Source organism: Sus scrofa, chromosome 6 (genome assembly GCF_054392235.1).
Source record: "Sus scrofa isolate SSC_HxYL_T2T_F1_AM1 chromosome 6, Sscrofa_HxYL_maternal_Yorkshire_Landrace_v2.0, whole genome shotgun sequence".
In the NCBI taxonomy this organism is placed as follows: Eukaryota; Metazoa; Chordata; class Mammalia; order Artiodactyla; family Suidae; genus Sus; species Sus scrofa.
The window spans coordinates 172,004,003-172,026,635 of record NC_139388.1 but is presented as its reverse complement, the minus strand read 5'-3'; the positions used below and the strand labels follow the sequence as shown (position 1 = coordinate 172,026,635).

The following is a 22,633-nucleotide window of genomic DNA, read 5'->3' as shown; positions in this document are numbered from 1 at the left end:
TTGCCCAGGTCACATGGCTCGAGTTGTGAAACATGTATGAGAATTTGTAGAATGAGAGGACAAAGGGCAGAGAGCCATGAAGATATCAACATGGGGTTTTTTTTCCTTTTAAAAAATAATTTGGGAGTTCCCGTCGTGGCGCAGTGGTTAACGAATCCGACTAGGAACCATGAGGTTGTGGGTTCGGTCCCTGCCCTTGCTCAGTGGGTTAACAATCCGGTGTTGCCGTGAGCTGTGGTATAGGTTGCAGACGCGGCTCGGATTCTGCGTTGCTGTGGCTCTGGCGTAGGCCGGTGGCTGCAGCTCCGATTCGACCCCTAGACTGGGAACCTCCATATGCCGAGGGAGCGGCCCAAGAAATGGCAAAAAAAAAAAAAAAAAAAAAAAAAAAGACAAATAAAAAATAATTTGCTTTTTTTTTTTTTTTTTTTTTTTTTTTGTCCTTTTCTTGGGCCGCTCCCATGGCATATGGAGGTTCCCAGGCTAGGGGTCGAATCGGAGCTGCAGCCACCGGCCTACACCACAGCTCACGGCCACGCCAGATCCTTAACCCACTGAGTGAGGCCAGGGATCGAACCCGCAATCTCATCGCTCCTAGTCGGATTCGTTAACCACTGCGCCATGACAGGAACTCCAAAATAATTTGCTTTTTTTTCCCCATGCCGGAGACTTGTGGAAGTTCCCAGGCCAGGCACTGAACCCATGCCACAGCTGTAACTAGAGCCGCAGCAGTGACCATGCCGGATCCCTAACCTGCTGAGACGTGAGGGAAGTCCTCCAAATAATTTGCTTTTTAAAATGAATTGTGTAATGCCATTTTGAAAATTAAGGTGTCATATACATAGAATGTGATGCACAACTTAAAAGTATACAGCTCCCGGGGTTCCCATCATGGCTCAGCGGAAATGAATCTGACCAGGCTCCATGAGGATGCAGGTTTGATCCCTGGCCTGGCTCTGTGGGTTAAGGATCTGGCATTTCTGTAGGTCACAGACGAAGCTCGGATCTGGCATTGCTATGGCTGTGGCATAGGCCAGCAGCGACAGCTCCGATTCGACTAGCCTGGGAACCTCCATATGCCACAGGTATGGTCCTAAAAAGACAAAAAAAAAAAAAAAAAGTATACAACTCAACAAAAAATGTGAAATACCAGTGTAATAACCACTGTCTAGATCAATAAATAGAATGTCGATAACACCCCGAAAGTATTCTTTATGCCACCCTGACCCCACCAAAGATAACCCCAACTTGGACTTCTTTCACCATAGATTAACTTTGCTTCAAATATGAACATTTAAGGGGTGGGAAACGAGAGATGAGCTTAAAAGGGTGGCTGAGATAAACTGGTCAGAGACCTGGGAGGATGTCAGGAGAACTCGATCTAGTTCCACCTATCATGTGCACACGCCAACTGGAAGCTACTGATACAAAGTAACAGTGATCCTGGAAAACTCTTTTTGGCAGAGGTGAGAAATGTAACATGATCAAATTCAGGAAGCAGTTGGTAGCCACAGCAGTGCCAGCAGCTGTGTCCATGCACAGGACAGTGGAGTCTTGAGAGGCAAGCTACAGCCTCTCATGTTTGGGGAGAGTAGTGGATGAATTCTATGGTATGACTTGGGGTGGTTTTCCTGGTTCCATATACGCCAGGTTGGATTCTTCAGACTCTTCCCAATTTTCTGAGCTACCCAATATAATCTTTTATCAAATATATTACCTTACTAGGTGGTCTTTGGCTGCCCCACAGCATGTGCATGTCCGGGGGCCAGGGGTCAAACCTGAGCCACAGCAATGGCCATGACGGATCCTTAGCCCGCTGAGCCATCAGGGAACCTCTCCCTTTTCTTTCTTGAAACAGAACAAGTTTGTTTTTTTTAAGGAGCGCGTGTGCCCAGCCCCAAGGTCTAAATCAAAATGATCAGGGTATCCAATTAAAAAAATCGCAATTCATTGATGTCCATCTCATCCATTTTGTTCTATATAATACCGCACTTTTTGCCAACACATATTAACTCTCGTCCTTCACAACAATCCTGCCAAGTATTATTATCTTTTTCTTTTTACTGATGGGAAACCCACTCTCCGAGGAATGATTGATTTTTGTTTTGTGTTTGTTTTTGTTTTGTCTTTTTAGGGCCACACCCAAGGCATATGGAAGTTCCCAGGCCAGGGGTCAAATTGGAGCTGCAGCTGCCGGCCACAGGCACAGCAACACCACATCTGAGCCCTGTCTGTGACTTACACCACAGCTCACAGCAACCCTGGATCTTTAACCCACGGAGCAAGGCCAGGGATGGAACCCACGTCCTCATGGATACTAGTTCATTACCCCTGAATCATGACAGGAACTCCAGGGAGTGACTGATTTTGAACACAAATCTGACTCCATAGCTCTTTTTAAAACAATTTTCTTTTTTTTTTTTTTTTTTTGTCTTTTGTTGTTGTTGCTATTTCTTGGGCCGCTCCCGCGGCATATGGAGGTTCCCAGGCTAGGGGTCCAATCGGAGCTGTAGCCCCCGGCCTACACCAGAGCCACAGCAACGCGGGATCCGAGCCGCGTCTGCAACCTACACCACAGCTCACGGCAACGCCGGATCGTTAACCCACTGAGCAAGGGCAGGGACCGAACCCGCAACCTCATGGTTCCTGGTCGGATTCGTTAACCACTGCGCCACGACGGGAACTCCTAAAACAATTTTAATTTAATTTTTTTGGCCACGCCCATGGCATGCAGAATTTCCTGGGCCAGGGATTGAACCCCTGCCATATCAGCCGCAGCTCAAGCCACTGCAGTGATAATGCTGGATCCTTAATCCACTGTGCCGCAAGAGAACTCCAAGATCTGACTCCACAGCTCTTTCTAGTGCACTACAGCACTAGAAAGTAATTTTGTACATCTTTTATGACTCTGGTTGTGGGTCTTCTACTTTTCAGAGTTATGCCTCCTTCCATCACCCATGACAATCTGGGGGCTCCTTAGAGTGACTCACTACCCCTCAGGAACAGTTGCTAATGACTTCCAAGAACCCCCTCACCCTCCAGAAGTGTGTCTAATGACTCCCAGGATCTTCTCCCACCCCAAGAGCTGCTCCTAATGACCCCAAATCCCTGCTCCCCGAGGAGCTGCTTTTTAATGACCCTAAGGACATCCCCCCTCAGGACTCGTCCTAATGACCCTCAGAGTTCCTTTCCCTTTAGGAACTGACTGCTCTTTTCAACGAATGTCCCGGTTTGTGGGCAAACGAGGGGGTTCCCAAGACACGGGACTTTGCGTTTTAAAACTGAGTACCAGGCAAACCGGGGCAGGTCGGTCACTGTATCAGAAACTCCTTGACCTCGGAAGCTGCCCCTCTGGGTCCTCAGTGCACGTTCCCCTCAGACAAGGGTTCTACTCACCCCCAAAAGACTGTCCCCACCCTTGCCTACAATAGCTTCATCATCGCCTTTACCCTGGGCGACCATCTCATTTCTAGGCACTCGCCTCTTGCAATCGAGATTAGCTACGGGCGGCCAGAAGCCTGTCTACGATTGGCCAGCTCGCCAATTCAGCCGAGATGCTCAGTGGCCGCGGTCCCGAGTGGTACAGCGTTTCCTCCTGGCAACAGCGCTAGCCAGCGCTCATAGGCTGAGCAGATTGATTTGCCCGGACTTTGGGGCGGCTACGGCGCGCGCTCATTGGCTGTTTGAAGGCTTATAGAAGCCCTCGGATTGGTTGACTCTGTGGAGCGCTATGCGGCTGCGCAGAGGCCGACTTTAGAGAAGGCGGAGCTTCGTCGTTCGCCGGCTGGAAAAGCAGTGGGATCGGCTAGTGGCGACAGCAGAGGCCGGGCCTTAGCCCTGCCGGGGCGGCGGGCTTTAAGTAAGAACCACAGGGTTTTTGAATTCTTTCGGTCTGTTGCTGCTGTAGCCGTGACCGTGAGCTTCGGTGGGGGAGGGGCGGAGGGTGGCCTTCAGCGGCGAGTGATAGGCATGGTTCTCGGCCATTGGGAGCAGGAGCTTCTGAAATGGGTCCTGAGATTGGCTCTTTCCAATCTCTCACGGCCAATGGACTTCGGGAAGGGTGGGCGGGTCTACTGGGCCTTATTTTCTTCTTCCTGCGGCCGGGCCTCACTCGCCTAGGCGGCGGGGCCGGGAGGGGCTGGGCGTCTGCGAGGTGAGCTTTGGGGACCTTCGGAGCGGGGGACTGCATTGGGAGCGATACTCGCGGGAGCCGCTGCGAAGGGAGGGGGCGGGAGCTTGAGGTGGTTGTTAGCAACAGCTCCCTTTATTGAGTTGATAAGTGCCAGGCCTGGTGCTAAACGTTTCGCTTGCATCATCTGAGTTAATCACGGCAACCCTGCAGGGCAAGGAGGTTGGGATCCCCATTTACTGGAGGGGAAACTGAGACTCGGGCAGCTTACACAGCCGAGGTCACACAGCTAATAACTGGCAGAGACAAGATCTGTATTCAGAGTTTTAACTCCGGGGCCAGTGCTCTCTTCAGCCACTAGGCTTTGTTGCTGGATGGGGGAAGGAGGGTGTCAGGGAACAGGAGCTTTCCCCAGGGAGAAGATTGGGGGAAGGGAATCCTAGGGTAAAAGAAAGGGAATGAGCAATTGAGGTACGGCCGAAGAAATCAGTTATTCAGCAGTTACTGAATGCCTACTCTGTACCCTGCATTGTTCTAGAGTTGTAGGCTTATAAAGATATGTAAGGCCGTGGGGGGCAGTTGAAGCCCCATTAGGGGCTTCCAAGGCTTGGGGCAGGGCCCCGTCACTGTGTTCACATGATTATATGTTTTTGTAAAATTTGCAAAAGGAAGATAACTTGTGTTTTTTAAAAAAGAGGGTCTTCAAAATGGAGTAAGACTTCAGGTTGCTCTACACTTGAATTTGCCCTTGCAAAGGGTTTAGACTAAGTGGAGATTATGATGTAGGCAGCATAGAGTAATGGAAGGAGTACTGGGAGCATATTACATGACTGTGGGCAAATTTCCTGGTATGTAAAACAGGGCTTACAGCATACCTACCATGCAAAGTTTTGGTGAGGTGCATGAAAGTGCCTGGCCAGGAGCACACTTTATTTTTGGTTAGTTGGAAGCCAGAGAGATGCGGGCTCCAGGGCTGGTCTTCTCTCCTTCAGCCTCAGTCAGTTTTGCTCCATGCCATCTACCCGGTCTTTTACTGGGTGCTTGGTAGGTTGGAGGCAGTTTTCTCCCTTCTGACCTCTTCAGCTCTCAAGGGGACTCTTGGAGCTGAACTGCCGTGGCTTTGGGGCCCAGATTTGGGGGAGATCAAGGAGAGAAGAGGACGTAAGGGTTTCGCATCTAAGCTTGCTCCTCATAGCTGGTATGCCTGGCTCTCACTCAGTTGAAATAGTCTATTGTGTTATCAGGCAGTGGGGATGCACCCACTTAGCTGAAGTCCTCATCTAAAAACAAAGTATTTATTAAGTATTTATTTCACCTCCAGTCAGTTAGGAAGTTTGCCCTTGTGTTGCCGGATTATTGCCTGTTTAAATTTTGTCCTCTGAGTTCTGGGTACAGTGCAGTTGAGCTAGTCTCCAGCTTGACTGCACATATCGGTGTTGAAACCACATTTTGGATAACATTTTCACTTGAGAGTTTTAAAAAATCGTAGTTCAGGCTGTTCATATCAGGGTACGTTTTAACCCTTAAACTTTGTAAACCTGTAGTCAAGTCACTTTTCTTAGGAATCTAGAATTTCTGTTTGAAAGCTGTGCCCTAGTAGGGAGCCCATAGATTGATATTTATTTTAAAAAAAATCAGGCTGTAGTATAACATTAAATATAAGTTTAGTATTTAGAGAGGCAGTTAGCAAGGTGTGAAAAGGGGAGCAGCAGGAAAAGGTAAGGGTAAAATGTGGGCGGGGCAGCTGGATTGTTAAATTGGACCAGCAACCAAATAATTAACAGTTGCTCTTTTTAGCTGAAACAACGTTTCCATTTAAGTGGGATTTAAATACCTGATTTGGATACATTAGATTTGTTTTAAACAGAACTTTTTCTATCTCTGAGTATTTCTTACTCATTTAAATAATTTGCCTAGGGGCGAATTCCAGGTGTGAAGTCTTCATGCTTCCTCAGAATTTCTACATCTTTTCCTGTTTTAAGCACGGACACTCCCAGCATTTAATTTTAACTGCATTTTATGTAATTTTACGGTTTTAACGTATTTCTTCAGATTCCTGCCTTGCCAAAGTGGCCTCAGAAAGGAGGGAAATGGCTTCTGAATCTGAAACCTTGAACCCCAGTGCCCGGATAATGACCTTCTACCCGACTGTGGAGGAGTTCCGGAACTTCAGTCGCTACATTGCATACATCGAGTCCCAAGGAGCCCATCGCGCTGGGCTGGCCAAGGTGAAGGGCGGGGCTTCTGTGATCTAGCCGAGCCCTGGTTCTCCCTAAAGGAAGGTGGAAGAACTGCCTTTTACTGAAAGGCAGGGCGGGGTGGTAGTTGATTGTATGCGGTTCCATTTGCAAGTTAATTCCTTTCATTAACATCTGAAGCATCTCTTAAGGTGGGAGAGAGCTGCTTGGAGTCTTTGAGAGGGAGGTAGGGAGCCAGGGCCCTGGGTCCAGCCCACGGGGTGCTTTGGTGGTGTCATCCGTCCCTGAGGGCTTGTCCCTGAGGGCTTATGCCGTCCAGATTCTCTTGTTCACCTTTCCTTCTTTTCCATGGTAATTTGGGTTCCAAGTGGACTTTTGTTTTAAGTTGAAAGAGGGTCTTCAACCTCGTCTCTCAAATCTCAGAGTTTGAGGCTGAGAGTGAATATCCCTCACCTTAGGCATTCCTTACCCAGCTAGTTGGCGGCAGAACTGGATCAGGGCTAGCGTGGCAGAGTGACTTGCCGTGTTCGGGTGAGCGTGGTTAAATACAGCCAGGTGATGCTGTGGTAAAATCGGCTGTTGGGTTTGGAAAGCAGCCGGCACGCCTCCTGCACTCTGACCAGCGTGCCGGGTTTTTTTGACCTCTTCGCCTCTTGTGTTTCATCCAGGTTGTTCCTCCAAAGGAGTGGAAGCCACGGGCATCCTATGACGATATCGATGATCTGGTTATTCCTGCCCCCATCCAGCAGCTGGTGACTGGGCAGTCTGGCCTCTTCACTCAGTACAACATACAGAAGAAAGCCATGACCGTCCGAGAGTTCCGCAAGATAGCCAATAGCGATAAGTGAGTAAACGCACTGTCCCCGAGACGGCTGCCATCTCACGGAAGCACCGTTTGCGGAGCTCTAGCTTCTGTCTCCTTTTCTTCTCTTTACACGGAAGCATTCCTCTTTCAGTGCCCTGTTGCAATCTCATCTGTGTTTTTATTTTTTCGTTTGCTTCTTGGGGCCACACCTGCGGCCTGTGGAAGTTGCCAGGCTAGGGGTCAAATTGGAGCTGCAGCTGCCGGCCTACACCACAGCCACAGCGTTGCCAGATCCAGGCTGCTGCTGTACCCGACACGTAGCTCACGGCAACACCAGGTCCTTAACCCACTGGGTGGGGCCAGGGATTGAAACCACACTTCATGGATTCTAGTTGGGTTCATAACCCACTGAACCACCATGGGAACTGCCTAAACCCATCTGTGTTTTTACATAAAGTAATTCCATGTTTTTCTCTCAAAAGTGGGATCATCTTCTGTTTTCATTTATTATTAAAGCATAGCTGATTTACAATGTGCCAATTTTCTTGTTCTTTTTAAAAATTTTTATCGTTTTTAATTTTACGGCTGCACTTGGGCATACAGAAGTTCCTGGGCCGGGGTTAAATCCGAGTCACGGCTGTGGCAACGCCGGATTCTTTAACCCATGGAGCTAGGCTAAGGATTGAAGGCTTACCTCCACAGTGACCTGAGCTGCTGCAGTTGGATTCCCAAACCGTTGCACCACATTGAGAACTCCTAGGACCAACTTCTTTTTTTGTCTTTTTTAGGGCCTCACCCTCAGCCTACGGAGGTTCCCAGGCCAGGGGTTGAATTGGAGCTGCAGCTGCCAGCCACAGCAATACCAAATCTGAGCCTTGTCTGCAACCTACACCACAGGTCATGGCAACACTGGATCCTTAACCCACTGAGCGAGGCCAGGGATTGAACCCGCAACCTCATGCATACTAGTTGGGGTTGTTACTGCTGAGCCACAACGAGAACTCGCTCTCCGTACTTTTTAGTATTTCACTCTCATTTAACTTCAGATTTACAGAGAAGGAACTGTGTGTTCCCCTCATTTGGCTCTTACTGGCCTTTTTTTTTGTTGGGGGGGGAATCCATGCGCCTGCAGCTTGTGGAAGTTCCTGGGCCAGAAATCAGATCCGCGTCACAGCAGTGACAGTGCCAGATCCTAGACCCACTGGGCCACCGGGGAACTCCTGACTTAGTGCTTCCTAATCCTCTCTCTCAGGTCTTCTCCCTTCCCACGTTACTTCTTCATTTTGAGCCTCCACAGGGGATTTCTCCCTTCCTCTTGCCTTCTCTCCCAACCTTTTTGGTCCCTGCTTGTCTTGCTTTCAGCCGTCAGGTTTTGCAGCTCCGCCTCCGAGGAGCCCCGAGGTAGAGTTTCCGCTTGCCAGGCTTCACACTTGGTGTGCTTTATCATCTCCCATCAGATCTCGCTCTTCCTACATCTGTGCTCCCCCTTGTTTGCCTTTGACGCATCGCGGTTCTAAATGTGGGCCTCCAGCTTTATTGGCAGCTTCATTCTTACAGCGTCTCTAGTGCCGGCCAACCTGCTCTCTAAGGAGAGAGTCTGTAAAAGGCTGGCGAAGGAGAGTGCCGGGCTCTGCGGGTGAGAGGCTGGGCTCTCCTTCTCCGCTCTCTGCACTGCTCTGTTTTGCCTGGGTTCTTTCCATCAGAGGCCCTGCTCAGCCCTCGTGGCCGTCTTCCCTTTTCATCGCTGTGCCGTGGGTCTTACCTTCTTTCAGGATACCTCTGTTTATTTTTTTGGCCACACCCGTGGCACACATATGTTCTCAGGCTGGGGGACGAATGCTGCCACAGCCGCAACCAGAGCCACAGTAGTACAGCGCCGGATCCTGAACCTGCTGAGCCCCCAGAGAACTCTGGGCGCCTCTTTTTTTTTTTTTCTTTTTTTTCTTTTTTTTTTAAATCCTGTGGCATATAGAAGTTCCTAAGCTAGGGGTCAAATAGGTTGGCTCCACATGGATCCCTACCCTTGGAAACTTCCTTATGCCATGGGGTGTGGCCCTAAAAGACAAAGCACAACAAAAGAGAGTAGATATTTCTTTTCTTTTTTTTTTTTTTTTTAATTTTTTTATTTTTTTGCCTTTTGTTGTTGTTGCTATTTCTTGGGCCGCTCCCGCGGCATATGGAGGTTCCCAGGCTAGGGGTCCAATCGGAGCTGTAGCCCCCGGCCTACACCAGAGCCACAGCAACGCGGGATCCGAGCCGCGTCTGCAACCTACACCACAGCTCACGGCAACGCCGTATTGTTAACCCACTGAGCAAGGGCAGGGACCGAACCCGCAACCTCATGGTTCCTAGTCGGATTCGTTAACCACTGCGCCACGACGGGAACTCCGAGAGTAGATATTTCTAATGGCTTTATGTGCGTTTGTGTGTGTGTATGTATACACATGTGAATTTCATTAAATGAACATCTGATGAACCAAAGCCTGTTTTTATGTTTTTAGTTCTATTTTATATTTTTATTAAAACATTTTGATTGCAGGCACAATTGTTTGCCCAATGTTAGCCACTGCTTAGGATGCTGGGGCAGTGTCAGAGACAACACGAGTGAACTCTCTCGGAGCCCCTTCCTTTGAGTGCAGGGAGGTAAACACAGCTCCAGGGCCTCCACTCGCCACGTGTCACGGGCTCATGGTTGTCTGTGTGTACATAGGGATTTGCACTTCTTGGTTTGCACAGGTTTATAAGCCTATTTTCTCCCTGGGTGGCGTGGCCACTCCTGGCTTGAGGAGGGTGTCGTTTTAGTAGAGTTTCCTGAAAGGGTTGAGGATATCATTCTTTTTTGCTTTTTAGGGCCACACGCACGGCATATGGAGGTTCCCAGGCTAGGGGTCAAATCGGAGCTGTAGCCACCGGCCTACGCCAGAGCCACAGCAACGCGGGATCCGAACCCCGTCTGCAACCTACACCACAGCTCACGGCAGCGCTGGATCCTTAACCCACGGAGCAAGGCCAGGGATCGAACCTGCAACCTCATGGTTCCTAGTCGGATTTGTTTCCGCTGTGCCACGACGGGAACTCCCAGGGATACACATCTTAAGGAAGATGGGCTAACATCTTTGCGTACATTACCTTCCTCGGGCCCAGAACTCTCGGGAGGGATTTTAAGAGAGTTACTGGGTAACTTGAAGGCCAAGGTTGGGTCTTATTCATCCGAAATGTCTTACTATCCCAGGAACACGCGGTGCTGTTTAATGCCTAATGAGTCTAGTCCCTTATAAGTAGCTAACTTTTTGCTGTTGTTCTTCTGAAAGGTACTGTACCCCACGCTATAGTGAGTTTGAAGAACTTGAACGGAAGTACTGGAAAAATCTCACATTTAATCCCCCAATCTACGGTGCGGATGTGAACGGCACTCTCTATGAACAGGTGAGACTCCCTGCAGACGCCACGCGGCGTTGTCGCCATTTTCTAATGTCCTGCCACTTTCCTCGGCCCACCTGTGCTGGGCACCTGAAAGCCGGTTTGCTGAACGGGTGTTTGGACAGAGGAAGGATCCACCATCAGCCGATGGGCTGCGCTTGCTTAATTGTGGATATTTTTGCCTGTGACTGAGTTTTCTTTCTCCCGCTCTACGTGTGAATTGGATGATGTGTGCTCTTTGCAAGGGCCTTTGGAATAGGCCGTGGGTGGTAGCTAACGAGTTCTAGGAAGGGCAGGGTGGGATCTCAGTGAATGAGATGTCAGTGGGGGGCGGTGTGGTTTCTGCAAAAAATAGATCAGCTGACTAATACAATGAAAGGGGTGTGTGTTTAAGAAGAGAAACTTACTTAAATTTTCCAAATCCTCAAACAAGATTCTTTAGCAAAAGCTGTTTTAACGAATTGCGTTGGCTTAGGATATGGTGCTGTTGGCATAAAGAACAGTCTTAGATATGGTACCAGGAAGGAGCTGTTTTTTTATTCAAAAATCTCAGCGCTCCCATTGCGGCCTAGCGGTAATAAACTTGGCCAGTGTCCATAAGGACATGAGTTTGATCCCAGGCCTCACTCAGTGGGTTAAGGATCCAGCATTGCTGTGAGCTGCAGTGTAGGTGCAGATGTGGCTCGGATCTGGCCTGGCTGTGGCTGTGGCGTAGGCCAGCAGCTACAGCTTCGATTCAACTCCTAGGCATGGGTGTGGCCCTAAAAAAGGCCAAAGAAAGAAAGAAAGAACTCTGTGTTCCCGCATCATGGGAGTACTGGGACGCAGGTTTGTTCCCTGGCCGGGCACAGTGGGTTAGGGATCTGGCTTAGGTTGCACCTGTGGCTCAGGTCTGATCCCTGGCCTGGAAACTCCATATGCCATGGTGTAGCCAAAAAAGGAAAAAAAAAAAAAGAAGGAAAAAGCTGTAGGGTAGGCGTTCCCTTGTGGTACAGTGGGTTAAGGATCTGGTGGTGTCTGCAGTGGCTCGGGGTGCTGCTGTGGCACGGGTTTGATTCCTGTCCTGATAATGTCCACGTGCTGTGGGCGTGGCCAAAAAACCAAAGCGTGTCAGAGATTATCACTTGGGTTAATGTAGTGTTTTGGTAATTAACGGAAAGAAGGCTTTTATGTAATTAATTCATTTATTTATTTTAGGGTCCGGTTTCATTGGTGAGCAGCATTTTTAAAACCTTTTGATGTTTTTAGAGCCGCCCCTGTGGCACATGGAAGTTCCGGGGCTGGGGGTCTCATCGGAGCTGCACGGGGGCTCCTTGATGGACGGTTCCGAGCCGCCGTTTGTGGGGAGTCTCACGCGCCCCGGCCTGTGCTTTCCTTGCAGCACGTGGACGAGTGGAACATTGGCCGGCTCAGGACCATCCTGGACCTGGTGGAGAAGGAGAGCGGCATCACCATCGAGGGCGTGAACACGCCCTACCTGTACTTCGGCATGTGGAAGACGTCCTTCGCCTGGCACACCGAGGACATGGACCTGTACAGCATCAACTACCTCCACTTCGGGGAGCCCAAGTCCTGGTAAAGTGGGCCTGCGCTGGGCGCTGGGGCTGCTCCGCTTCCTCGGGCACGGGACACACCTTGGGGTCGCAGACGAGAGCAGGTTCTGGTTCCGGCCGGCTTGGGGCGGGACTGGCGTTCGGCATTTTGGTGCCGTCGGAGCTCCAGTATTCTTGCTGCCCTTCGCGTGGCAGGCGTTAGAGGCCAGGGCACTTCACACCACCGCCTGGCATTGGAAGGTGGCAGAGTTCCGGAGAGCCACCGAGGCTCCGCCAGGCTCTCCCACTGTTTTCTGATTTCTCTTTCTGAACAGGCCTGAGGCATTTCTTAGAGGCAGACTTCCAAGACTGGAGTCGCTCCTTCAGCTGATAGAAAGCTTTCTTTTCCTCATGGAAAAAATACTTGGTGAGCAGCAGTGTGTGCTTAACCCAAGAGGGGACGCAAGGCCACTGGGCAGCCACGCCTTGCTCTCCACCGTGGCCGCAGTCTGGCTGGGGAGACAGACATGTTCTCCCGCCCTGCCTGGGCCCACCCGTCTGTCTCAGCGTGTTAGCCAAGGCGCCGCCTTCAGCAGCGAGCATGAGGCGGGAGGTGCCACCCTCACAGATAGGAGGCTGGCCAGGGGGTGGAGTGGCACGGCCGCCCTGATGGGGAACCGTGGGTGTGATGGGGCCACACAGGAAGATGCGTGAGCGTGGGGTGGAGGAGGTGACTGCTGAGCTGAGACCTGGCAGCTGGGGACGTGCTGGGTGGGGGGAGTGGGGGGGTCACGGAGACGGAGGGAAGTGCATCTGGGTGGTGGCAACAGCGTGTGCGAAGACTGCATCGAGAGCGCACGGTGTCGTGAGTTCCTAGAGGAAGGAGGCCCCTTGTGGTTTGGGTGCCGAGTGTAAGGATGGAGGAGCCAGGAGGCCGGAGGGGCCGCCATGGCCGAGTCGGGGGGAGTCGAGGAAACTGCATCCATTTCCATTCTAGCATCTTCAGCCGCATCCTTCCCCACGGGTTTTCTTTTCTCCTGTCAAATGCTTTCCAGTTTCCCATCTCGGTGGGGGGGCCCTTTTGAGCCTGTTCACCCCCGAACCACTGTCCGGTTAGTTCCTTCCTTAGATGGCTGGACCTCTGGACTCTAGCTCTTGTTGGTCGCCGTGTTGACTCCAGCGAGCTCTGATCTGAATTGGATTGTCTCTTGCTGGTGGGAGAGGTTTTCTAGTTACTGTGTATACTTTTTAGGTCGCCCGAAGTGGTTCCTCCAGAGACTTCTGTGCAAGGTTGCCCGATAGATCCCAGAGTCCTTTAGGTGACAAACGTTTTCCTCAGCTCCTGCGTGATAAAGCTGTTTGGGGTGGGAAGGCTTTGTTGTCATGGAGTTCTGTTTAGAATGGATTTTAAAGGTAAAATAGACTTACTGTGAAGTCTAGAATGTAAAGTGTAACAATTTTCGAGAAGTTTGGGTCTGCAAACTTGGGGTGGCATTTTTTTCCCTTCCCTGTCTTGTCTTTTTTCAGGGCCACACCCACAGCCTACGGAGGTGCCCAGGCTAGGGGTTGAATCAGAGCTGTAGCTGCCGGTCTACACCACAGCCACAGCAATGCCAGATCCAAGCTGCATCTGTGACCTTCACCACAGCTCACGGCAATGCCAGATCCTTAACCCACTGAGTGAGGCCGGGGATCAAACCTGCGTCCTCATGGATGCTCATCGGGCTTATTATCACTGAGCCACAACAGGAACGCCTTCCTTCTTTTGTTTGTTTATTTATTTATTTTTGTCTTTTTGCTTTTTCTTGGGCCGCTTTCTTGGCATATGGAGGTTCTCAGGCTAGGGGTCAAATCGGAGCCATAGCCGTCGGCCTACACCACAGCCACAGCAATGCGGGATCCGAGCCGCGTCTGCAACCTACACCTCAGCTCACGGCAACGCTGGATCCTTAACCCACCCAGGGATCGAACCCACAACCTCATGGTGCCTAGTCGGATTCGTTAACCACTGAGCCACCATGGGAACTCCTCCTTCCTTCTTTTTAATGAGGGGCAATTCCTGTGGTGTCTAGATACCCAAGGGGGTGGCAGGGTGGGTAGTTAGAGGGGGACCCATACAGGTGTTGTGGAGAGGAAGGGAAGCAGGCTGCTCGGCAGACGGGGGGCCAGGTCTCGGGTGTCCAGTGCATTTTCACCTTGTTTTCCATTTTCCACTCTTCCTCCGCCATCCCAGTTAGGCCTCTTCGGCTCTGCCAGGAACTTTAATGCCAGTCTTCATTTTTCTCTTTTTTTTTGGAGTTTATTGCATGGACAGCGTTGTAAAGGAGAGCAAGATTGAATGTGTGCCCTAAGTCCTGTTCATGGCGAAGAGGCAGAGTCATGCGTCTCCGGGCTCGCCACTCCTCAGCCTAAACGTCTACTATTTCCTTTCTCCAGATTCCTTTCTCGTCCTTACGGTTGGGAAGTGTCCAGCTCTGCTCTTCAGAGCTGTTCCGAGTGCGGGAACGAGCCCCTTGGCTGCTCCCTGGGCCGTCCTCTGCTCAGCGGCCCATGCTTTTGTGTGCTTGCAGGTACTCCGTCCCGCCCGAGCACGGAAAGCGACTGGAGCGCCTGGCCAAAGGTACGTGCGGGCGTGCTCCTTCCTCAGGCCCGCTCGGGGGTTGGGGGGGAGCTAGGCTGCCAGGTTAAACATCGGAGCCACTCACATCCACTTGTGACGTCCGGGGAAGGGACTTGGTAATTCTTAGCCGGCCTTTGCCTCGTTTCGTCGCGCGTGAGCGCCTTCGACGCGGGGTCGTGGCCCAGTGGTGGTGCGTCTCGTTCTTTAGTCTAAAACCCGAATGGTCAAGTCAGAATTATGCTTTGTTTCTTCGCTGACGTGGACTTTAGCCGTACATGTGTGGCTCTAGAGAAGCTGCCCCGCGGGTCGTGTGTGCTGTAGCTCTGTCCTAACAGAGGCTTGAGGACGCAGAGCTCGGGAGAAGAGCAGAGGCAGCCGGGCCATCTCCCAAACAACGTGGTTACCCTGTAGCAGCCGCCCCGGGAGACGGCCCAGAGGCTCGTTGTCGAATCTCAGGATTGGCCTGAAGCGACGGGGAGCCAGGGGGCTCATGCGGGCGACCCGACCTCCTGGCCATTCTGATGAGATGCACTGACGGAGCCAGTGTGGAGCCATGTGCTAACGGCGCCCCTTTCCGATTAAACAGGCTTTTTCCCAGGCAGTGCTCAAAGCTGCGAGGCCTTTCTCCGCCATAAGATGACCTTGATTTCCCCTCTGATGCTGAAGAAGTACGGGATTCCCTTTGACAAGGTGAGTGGGTCTGCACACCGCGGGCTTTAGCCGCACACGGAAACCACCCTTTGTGTTCTCTGTTGCGCCTCTGTGCCAGGGGGGGCCAGAGCCCGTCTTTAAACACCCATCTCAGTGCCTTAAAGGTGGGCTGCCGCCTTCCTGGTGCCCGAGGAGGGCCAGCCCCTTTCAGCAGTGTTCATTTGAAGGAGTCATTCCGTACCGTCTGATGTGGGAGGAGGGCTTCGCGTGTCACGGAAGACGCCAGGTCCCCCCGTGGTTTGTGACCTGTCCGAAAGAGGCTGTGGCCGAGCTGGAGCCCAGAGTCCCAGGTCCGTGGACATCTGCCCTTTGTTGCAGCTGCTTCGCGTCCTCTCTCCTAACAGGTGACTCAGGAAGCAGGCGAATTCATGATCACGTTCCCTTACGGCTACCACGCCGGCTTCAACCACGGCTTCAACTGTGCCGAGTCCACCAATTTTGCGACCCGCCGCTGGATCGAGTATGGCAAACAGGCTGTGCTGGTAAGTCGGCTGGGTTTCTTGCTGCAGTCCCCCTGTCTGAAAATGACTGGGCCAGCCGCTCTTCTCAGCTCGCTGCCCGGTGTCTGGAACCCAGCTCTGGGCTGCTGGACTTGGGAAGCAGAGCGGCAGGGGATGTGCAGCAGTGCCAGCGTCTTGTGTCGTGGAGGCTTTTAAGAAAGTCGTTCACATTGGGGTTGGAGAAAGAGAGGTTTCCCTGCTTGAGTCCATTGACCCTTCCAACCGCACGCACACACAGTGCTCTTTCTTGCTGTAGCCACCGGGGTTTCTCTGCCGGGGGCTCCCTTTTACTTGGAGGAGGCAGCAGGACGGAGGCTTGGCCGGGAGTGGGCATGCACACGTGGTCCCGGCTTGGCTGGGCGTCACAGGGAAGGTGGGTGGTGATTGTCCAGGGTCTGATGCCCGGCCTCAGAGCTAACTGTTCTCCAGGTGCCCTAGTTGGTGTCTGGGTGGACTTGCCCCGGTGCCACGCGTCCCCCCCCCCCCTTTTTTTTCTTTTTTTGCTCCCCTCCATGTTTGACGGCTCTGCAGGGACCTTAGGCCCTCGGCCTGTGAAGCCGCGTGGTTTGGGTCTTCGCCGCCTGGAGGGCGGGGCGGGGGCGGTGGGGTGGGGCGGGGTCGGGACGGGACGGGGCGGGGCGGGGGCGGGGGCGGGCGGGCCTCACCCGCAGCTCTCTGGCGCCTGCGCAGTGCTCCTGCAGGAAAGACATGGTGAAGATCTCCATGGACGTGTTCGTGAGGAAGTTCCAGCCCGAGAGGTACAAGCTCTGGAAAGCGGGCAAGGACAGCGCGGTTATCGACCACACTCTGCCCACGCCAGAAGCGGCCGAGTTTCTCAAGGAGAGTGAGCTGCCCCCGAGAGCCCAGAGCGAGGAGGACTGCCTGGAGGAGGCCGACCTGGAGGGGGTGGAGGACGGAGAGGAGGGCGACCTGAGGAGAAGGTAACCCCGCTGCCTGAGGGAGGGCGTCCGGGTGGTTTTTGTAACCTGCGGGGAGGCTCCTCCTGAGGAGGGTGTTGGGGCACAGCTGAGGGTTTTCTTGGTAGAGCCCCCAGGGTCTCCGTGTGGCTGCCATCCGGCAGTGATGGGGCCTCTCTGTGTGGGCCTTAGTCTGGGCATGAGGGTCACGTGAGGTGAGGGTGACGTCATGCGAGAGCCTGGCTCCCTCAGCTATCAGAGCCAGTTTTTCATTGTCATGTGAGAGCCTCTTTGAGAAGGAGAGGGTGGGAGTTCCTGTTGTGGCTCAGCAGAGATGAATCCCACTAGCATCCGTGAGGTTGCAGGTTCGATCCCTGGCCTCGCTGAGTAGGTTAAGGATCCAGCGTTGCTGCGAGCTGTGGTGTAGGTCGCAGACACAGCTTGGATCTGGCATTGCTGTGGCTGTGGCGTAGGCTGGCAGCTGCAGCTCCGATTCAACCCCCAGCCTGGAATCTTCGTATGGCACAGGTGCAGCCCTGAAAATTAAAAAAAAGCAAAAAAAGAGAGTGGTAGAGAATGAGCCTCACAGGGCAGGGGTAGGCAGAGGTTGGTGTCGTTGGGGTCTGAGCTAGAGGACCTGTCCTCTGAGCAGAGTTTACCCTGGGCCACGTGGGGACGAAAGGAGGGACGTTTACGGGGTACCTGCCTCATGCCAGGTGCTCAGGGCACCTTTTCTTAAGCCTCACAACACACCTTGGAGGTGGGTGGTGACATCCCTCCCTGCCTTGATGGAACAGGCCTGGGGGGTGGAGCCCCTCGTCTCGGGCAGCACCAGGGGCGAAGCAGGCCCATCAGGCCTGGGCCGTTTGCTTCGGGTGGAGGGGGGCGGCTGCGTTTATCAGCGGTGTGTGCGGGGCTCCTCACAAGGCCTGCTCCTTTCAGCCTGGCCAAGCACCGAATCGGGACAAAGAGGCACCGAGTCTGCCTCGAGATACCGCAGGAGGTGAGTCAGAGTGAGCTCTTCCCCAAGGAGGAGCTGGGCTCCGGACAGTACGACTTGGTGGCGTGCCAGGCCGCCCTGGCTCCCGTGAGGCCCACCCACAGCTCCGTGCGCCCCGTGGAGGACGGTCTCAGCGGCCCAGGTCAGTGGCTACGGTGGTGTTCGCGCAGCCCTAACCGTTCTGTTCTGCGAGAGCGCAGGGTCCCAGACGAGGAGACGGGGAGACGGGGGCCTGGTGGGAGCACGGGCCGCATGGAGGTTCCCAGATGGCCAGGGAACAGGGGGAATGGCCCCCGGGCTCCTCTCCCTTCGCCTGGTGGAGTGACCATGACCCAGATCCTCCCCGACAGACTTGGGGGACACGGGAGGGGGTCCCCGAGGGGAGTGGCGGTGGGCACAGGCCCCGAGGAGCCGGTCGTGATTGCCGGTGATTTGAGCACAGGGTCGAGGAGGGTCCGGACAGGTGCGTTACGGAGGTGGGGGGGCAGCCTAAGAAGTGGACTGAGGCTGGGGACCGCCGGCCGCCCGGGGTTGCTTGGAGACGCTTGAGGGCTTGTGTTTAGGAAGGCACGCGTCTTAGGAAGGGACGGCGGGTCCACACAGTGTCGCAAAGCGTCCCTCGGATGGTTACTGAGCCTGGACGTGTCAGGAGACGGATGGTTACTGAGCCTGGACGTGTCAGGAGACGGATGGTTACTGAGCCTGGACGTGTCAGGAGAGGGCTCGTGTCAGTCTCGGCCTCAGGGTGAATTTCTGCGTTGTCAGCATCTCGGTGTGTCTGCTGAGAGCAGTCGGCACTGTGGACTCGGACCCAGGCCCGGCGGCCTTCTGTTGAGCAGACTTTCTAGCCTGGGTTCGCCAGGTCTCTTCTGAGCTGCTGAGCTGCAGGAGACCTCTGAGCAGGTGGCAGCTGGCGCTTACTGTCTGCCGTGTGCCAGGCTGTGCTCCCGTGTGTGCTCCGCAGTCTTATCGACGAGCCCGGGAGATAGGGGGCGGTATCCTTGCGTTAAGAGGGGACGAGACTGGAGGCCCAGAGAAGCTGAGCAGCTCTGCCCAGATCACCCCGTGGCCCGTGGGTGGCGAAGCAGAGTTCCGCAGCCAGGCCCCGCGCGCCGCCCGCTCTCTGGCGCTGTGTCCCTCCGCCTTCCTCGGAGTTGGGATGCGCAGGAGGAGGAAGTGGGCTCTGTCCAACGAGTCTGTGTGTTTCAGATTATTCCGACTCCACCGAAGTCAAATTTGAGGAGCTTAAAAATGTCAAGCTGGAGGAGGAGGAGGAGGAGGAGGAGGAGGAGCAGGAAGCGGCCGCCCTGGATCTTTCTGTGAATCCAGCTTCTCTCGGGGGACGCCTCGTCTTCTCAGGCTCCAAGAAGTCGTCTTCCAGCCTGGGTTCCGGTTCCTCACGGGATTCTGTTTCTTCCGATTCAGAAGCCAGTGAGCCTCTGTCCTGCCAAGGCCAGGGGCAAACAGGAGTTCTCACCGTGCACAGCTACGCCAGAGGGGACGGCAGGGTCACCGTGGGAGAGCCGTGCACGAGGAAGAAAGGCAGCGCCAGCAGGGGCATCAGCGAGCGGGAGCTGGCCGAGGTCTGGGCTCAGGGGACGGGGACGGGGAGGGGCTGTCCTGGCGGGAGCTGGTTCTGGGGCTGGGCTGCTGCAGGGTCTCAGGTGGCAGGAGAGACCCTCGGGGTGGACCTCCAGTCTGCAGCCGTGTCGCACAAAAGCCAGGAGGCATTGGCTCCGTTCCCCATGTGTCCCCATGTGACTGTTGTTCCCAAGAATTGTTTTAAGCCTCAGCGGCCTCAGCAGATCTTCAGCCGCGTTGGGCGCCTCCTCTGACCCTCCTTGCCTTTGCGGCACAAGGGTTGGAGTGGCTGTGGTTGCAGCCCAGGTGGTTGAGGGTTGGGAGCGAGGTGGCCTTTCTCAACGCTAGGCCCTCGTGGGGTCATCTTGCCGCCGCGTAACCCTGCTGGCGTGTCCCTTTGGAGGCGAGGTTGAGTTCCAGAGCCCTCGATGTGGGTGTGTTTGTTCAGGCTTCCTCCTAGGACACACTTCACCAAAAGCTGTGTTTTCTGTTTGTTCTGTGTAGAAAGGCACAGGGCCGCCAGGGGTGCAGGTGACTCAGGCGAACCCAGGTGACCCCTCTCCCCAGCCTCACAGTGCGTGGGAGAGGTTGTAGCCGAGGTCGGGGATGGGCTGGGGTCCCTGGCGGATGGTAGAAGTCAGAGCAGAAGGTCTTTTTTTTTTTTTTTTTTTTTTTGGTCTTTTTAGAGCCACACTTGTGGCATGTGGAGGTTCCCAGGTTAGGGGTCGAATCGGAGCTGTAGCTGCCAGCCCACACCACAGCCATAGCCATGCCAGATCCAAGCTGTCTGCGACCTGCACCGCAGCTCACGGCAACGCCGGATCCTCACCCCACCGAGCAAGGCCGGGGATCGAACCCGCCACCTCGTAGTTCCTAGTTGGATTTGTTTCCGCTGCGCCACGAGGGGAACTTGAGAAGGTCTCCTTTATTCCACATTCTTTCTTTTTCCTGGAAAAGTTTATCTTCTGAAAGTTTTTTATTAGGAAGCATTTTGAAAGTGTCTGTGAGCAGAATACTCTTCGCAGCCCCCGTGTGTACTCGTTGTCTTTACATGTTAACCTCTGGCCTGTTGGCTTTGTGTCTGGTCGGAGCACTGGCGCTTTGTCCAGGTTACAGGTCCTCTAGGTTTTCGCAGGGCCTTTCCGTGGTGGGTTTGTCCCCTGTCATCAACACCCGTGTAATTTTCTTTGCGCCTCCTCTGAATCTCAGGGCTCAATTTCTGTAGAGTCCTCTTCTCCGCGGGACGGGCACCATGGCAGATCCCCTGATGTGCCCCGTGGCCACATGCCAGCTCTCCTTCACAAAGCTCTGTGCCCTCTTGTTCATCCTGCCGTCGCCCTGCAGGCCACGCTGGCCTTCTTTGACCGCGTCCTCCTGATGGACCTCTTTTTTTTTTGGCCATGCCTGCAGCGCGCAGAAGTCCCAGGCCAGGGATGAGACCTGAGCCGCAGCAGGGACAGCACCAGGCCAGGGATCAGACCTGAGCCGCAGCAGGGACAGCACCAATCCTTCGCTGCTAGGCCATCAGGAATCCCCCCTTCTGACTTTTTTGCTTCCAGTTGCAGGCACAACCACAAAAGCAGCTAACAATAGCAAGCACTTGCTGTAGACTAAGCACTTTATACGTGTTGTTCAGCTGTAACTGCTCAGTTCATCTTACCACAAAGTCAAGTTTTTGTGGGGTTTTGGTAGCAGACGTCTTTTTTCCTTCCAAATCAGGAACCAGTTAAGTAATGGATACAAGAGGCACGCAAACAGAGTTCAGAAGGTCACTTAATTATCACTTTAGAAAGTGGCTTCTAACCTGTGACCAGATGGCCCTGCTGCTCATTTTCCCCCAGTTGCACAGGTGGCCTGCCGGGCAGGCCCCTCTCACGCTCACCTCTGCGAGCTGTGCCCAAACCAGGACGCACTGACTGCACAAGACACGTCACAGTGACGTCGCGGCTCTGTCCTCTCGGCTCTGCCACGGGCCATCTCCTACCTCCCCTTGATGTGCCGGCAGCTCTGAAGTCCCTGAGGTTCACTGACATCCTGGCTGCTTGGCCCCTGCGACTTGCTCTGCAGTGGTTCCTGTGTCCCCTCTGGGCTAGGACTGTGCCTCCAGGGAGGTCATAGTCCAGGCGAGTAGACCGGTGTGAGCAGGGGATTCTCGTGCTTAATGGTAGGCGCCGCCGCAGAGGTGGAAGCGGTAGCTTGGCCTGGCGCTGGGCTGAGGAGTTCAGAGAGACTGCGGGGGAAGGGGCTTAGCAGGCGGGACGTTGGGGAGGGAGTCTGGGGAGGAAGGGTTCTCCTTGGCGATGACGGCTGATGTCAAGGTCCGAGCACACGGACGGCTGCGGTGGTTCTGTCGGTCTCAGGCAGATGGGACGCGAGCACCTTGGGAGGTGAAGGTGGGGGTGTCGGGAGCCGGGTCCGGAGCTCTGCCTGTGCTCTGAGGCCCTTTGACTTGAGGGTCATGACCTGGAGAACAGACAGTGGACGGTTCCCTGCTGTGTGTTTTTGGAAATTGAAGATTTCCATGACACTTTTTTTTTTAATACACAAAGATGCATACAGAATAGTACAATGAACCACAAATACTCATCACCAGGATTTAATAGCTGTCGATATTTTGTCACATTTGCTTTTTGGGGGGTGTGGTGGGGAGCTGTAACCATGGCGTGGGGAAGGTCCTGGGCCAAGGATCAAGTCCGGGCCACTGCAGTGAAAGTGCCGGGTCCCCTAGGCCACCAGGGAACGCCCATCCCCCCCTGCCCTTCTTTGGGAGTTTACCGAAGTATTTGATGACCGATCCAGGTGTCAGTGGATTTTCCTTTCTCGTTGTGCATCTCTGAAAAGTGATGGGTGTTTTCTTAATCACCATGTGCCATTATTTAAAAACCACTTTTAGTTGATTGCAAGATACTGAATGTATTTCCCTGTGCGATTTGTCTGGTGTGTGTGTCATAATGTGTGTGTGTGTGCACCTCAGACTCTTCATTCATCCCTCCTGTCTTTTGCCCTTTGGGGACCCTAAGTTAGGGTTTTGTGTCCCAGTCTGCTCCTGTTGGTAAATATTTCATTGCCATCGTTCTTCCGGATTCCACCTTCGAGTGGTAACATACGCGGTGTGTGTCTCTCTCTCTGACTTATTTCCCGGAGTGTGGTGACGGCCAGGTTCATCCGTGTTCCACCTGCGCCAGTGTCAGTGTCAGGCCTGACAAATCCCGGGAATTCT

The 22,633-nt window shown here is 53.7% G+C and overlaps 1 protein-coding gene across 2 annotated transcripts in view; it reads left to right on the top strand.

Moving 5' to 3' along the window:
* Positions 1–3,732: 3,732 nt before the first annotated feature.
* Positions 3,733–22,633, top strand: part of KDM4A (lysine demethylase 4A) — a 44,366-nt gene continuing 25,465 nt past the window's right edge. Inside the window, exons 1-11 of one of the 2 annotated variants that reach the window (XM_021096835.2) lie at positions 3,733–3,859; positions 6,182–6,357; positions 6,996–7,171; positions 10,444–10,558; positions 11,934–12,127; positions 14,655–14,704; positions 15,291–15,394; positions 15,760–15,897; positions 16,606–16,856; positions 17,775–17,974; positions 19,042–19,415. In XM_021096835.2, coding sequence (XP_020952494.1) covers positions 6,220–6,357; positions 6,996–7,171; positions 10,444–10,558; positions 11,934–12,127; positions 14,655–14,704; positions 15,291–15,394; positions 15,760–15,897; positions 16,606–16,856; positions 17,775–17,974; positions 19,042–19,415 — 1,740 coding nt within the window. In that variant the 5' untranslated portion in view covers positions 3,733–3,859; positions 6,182–6,219. Of the gene's footprint in view, positions 3,860–4,109; positions 4,154–6,181; positions 6,358–6,995; positions 7,172–10,443; positions 10,559–11,933; positions 12,128–14,654; positions 14,705–15,290; positions 15,395–15,759; positions 15,898–16,605; positions 16,857–17,774; positions 17,975–19,041; positions 19,416–22,633 lie in introns of those variants that run through there. The other variant, XM_021096836.2, reaches the window with a different exon arrangement.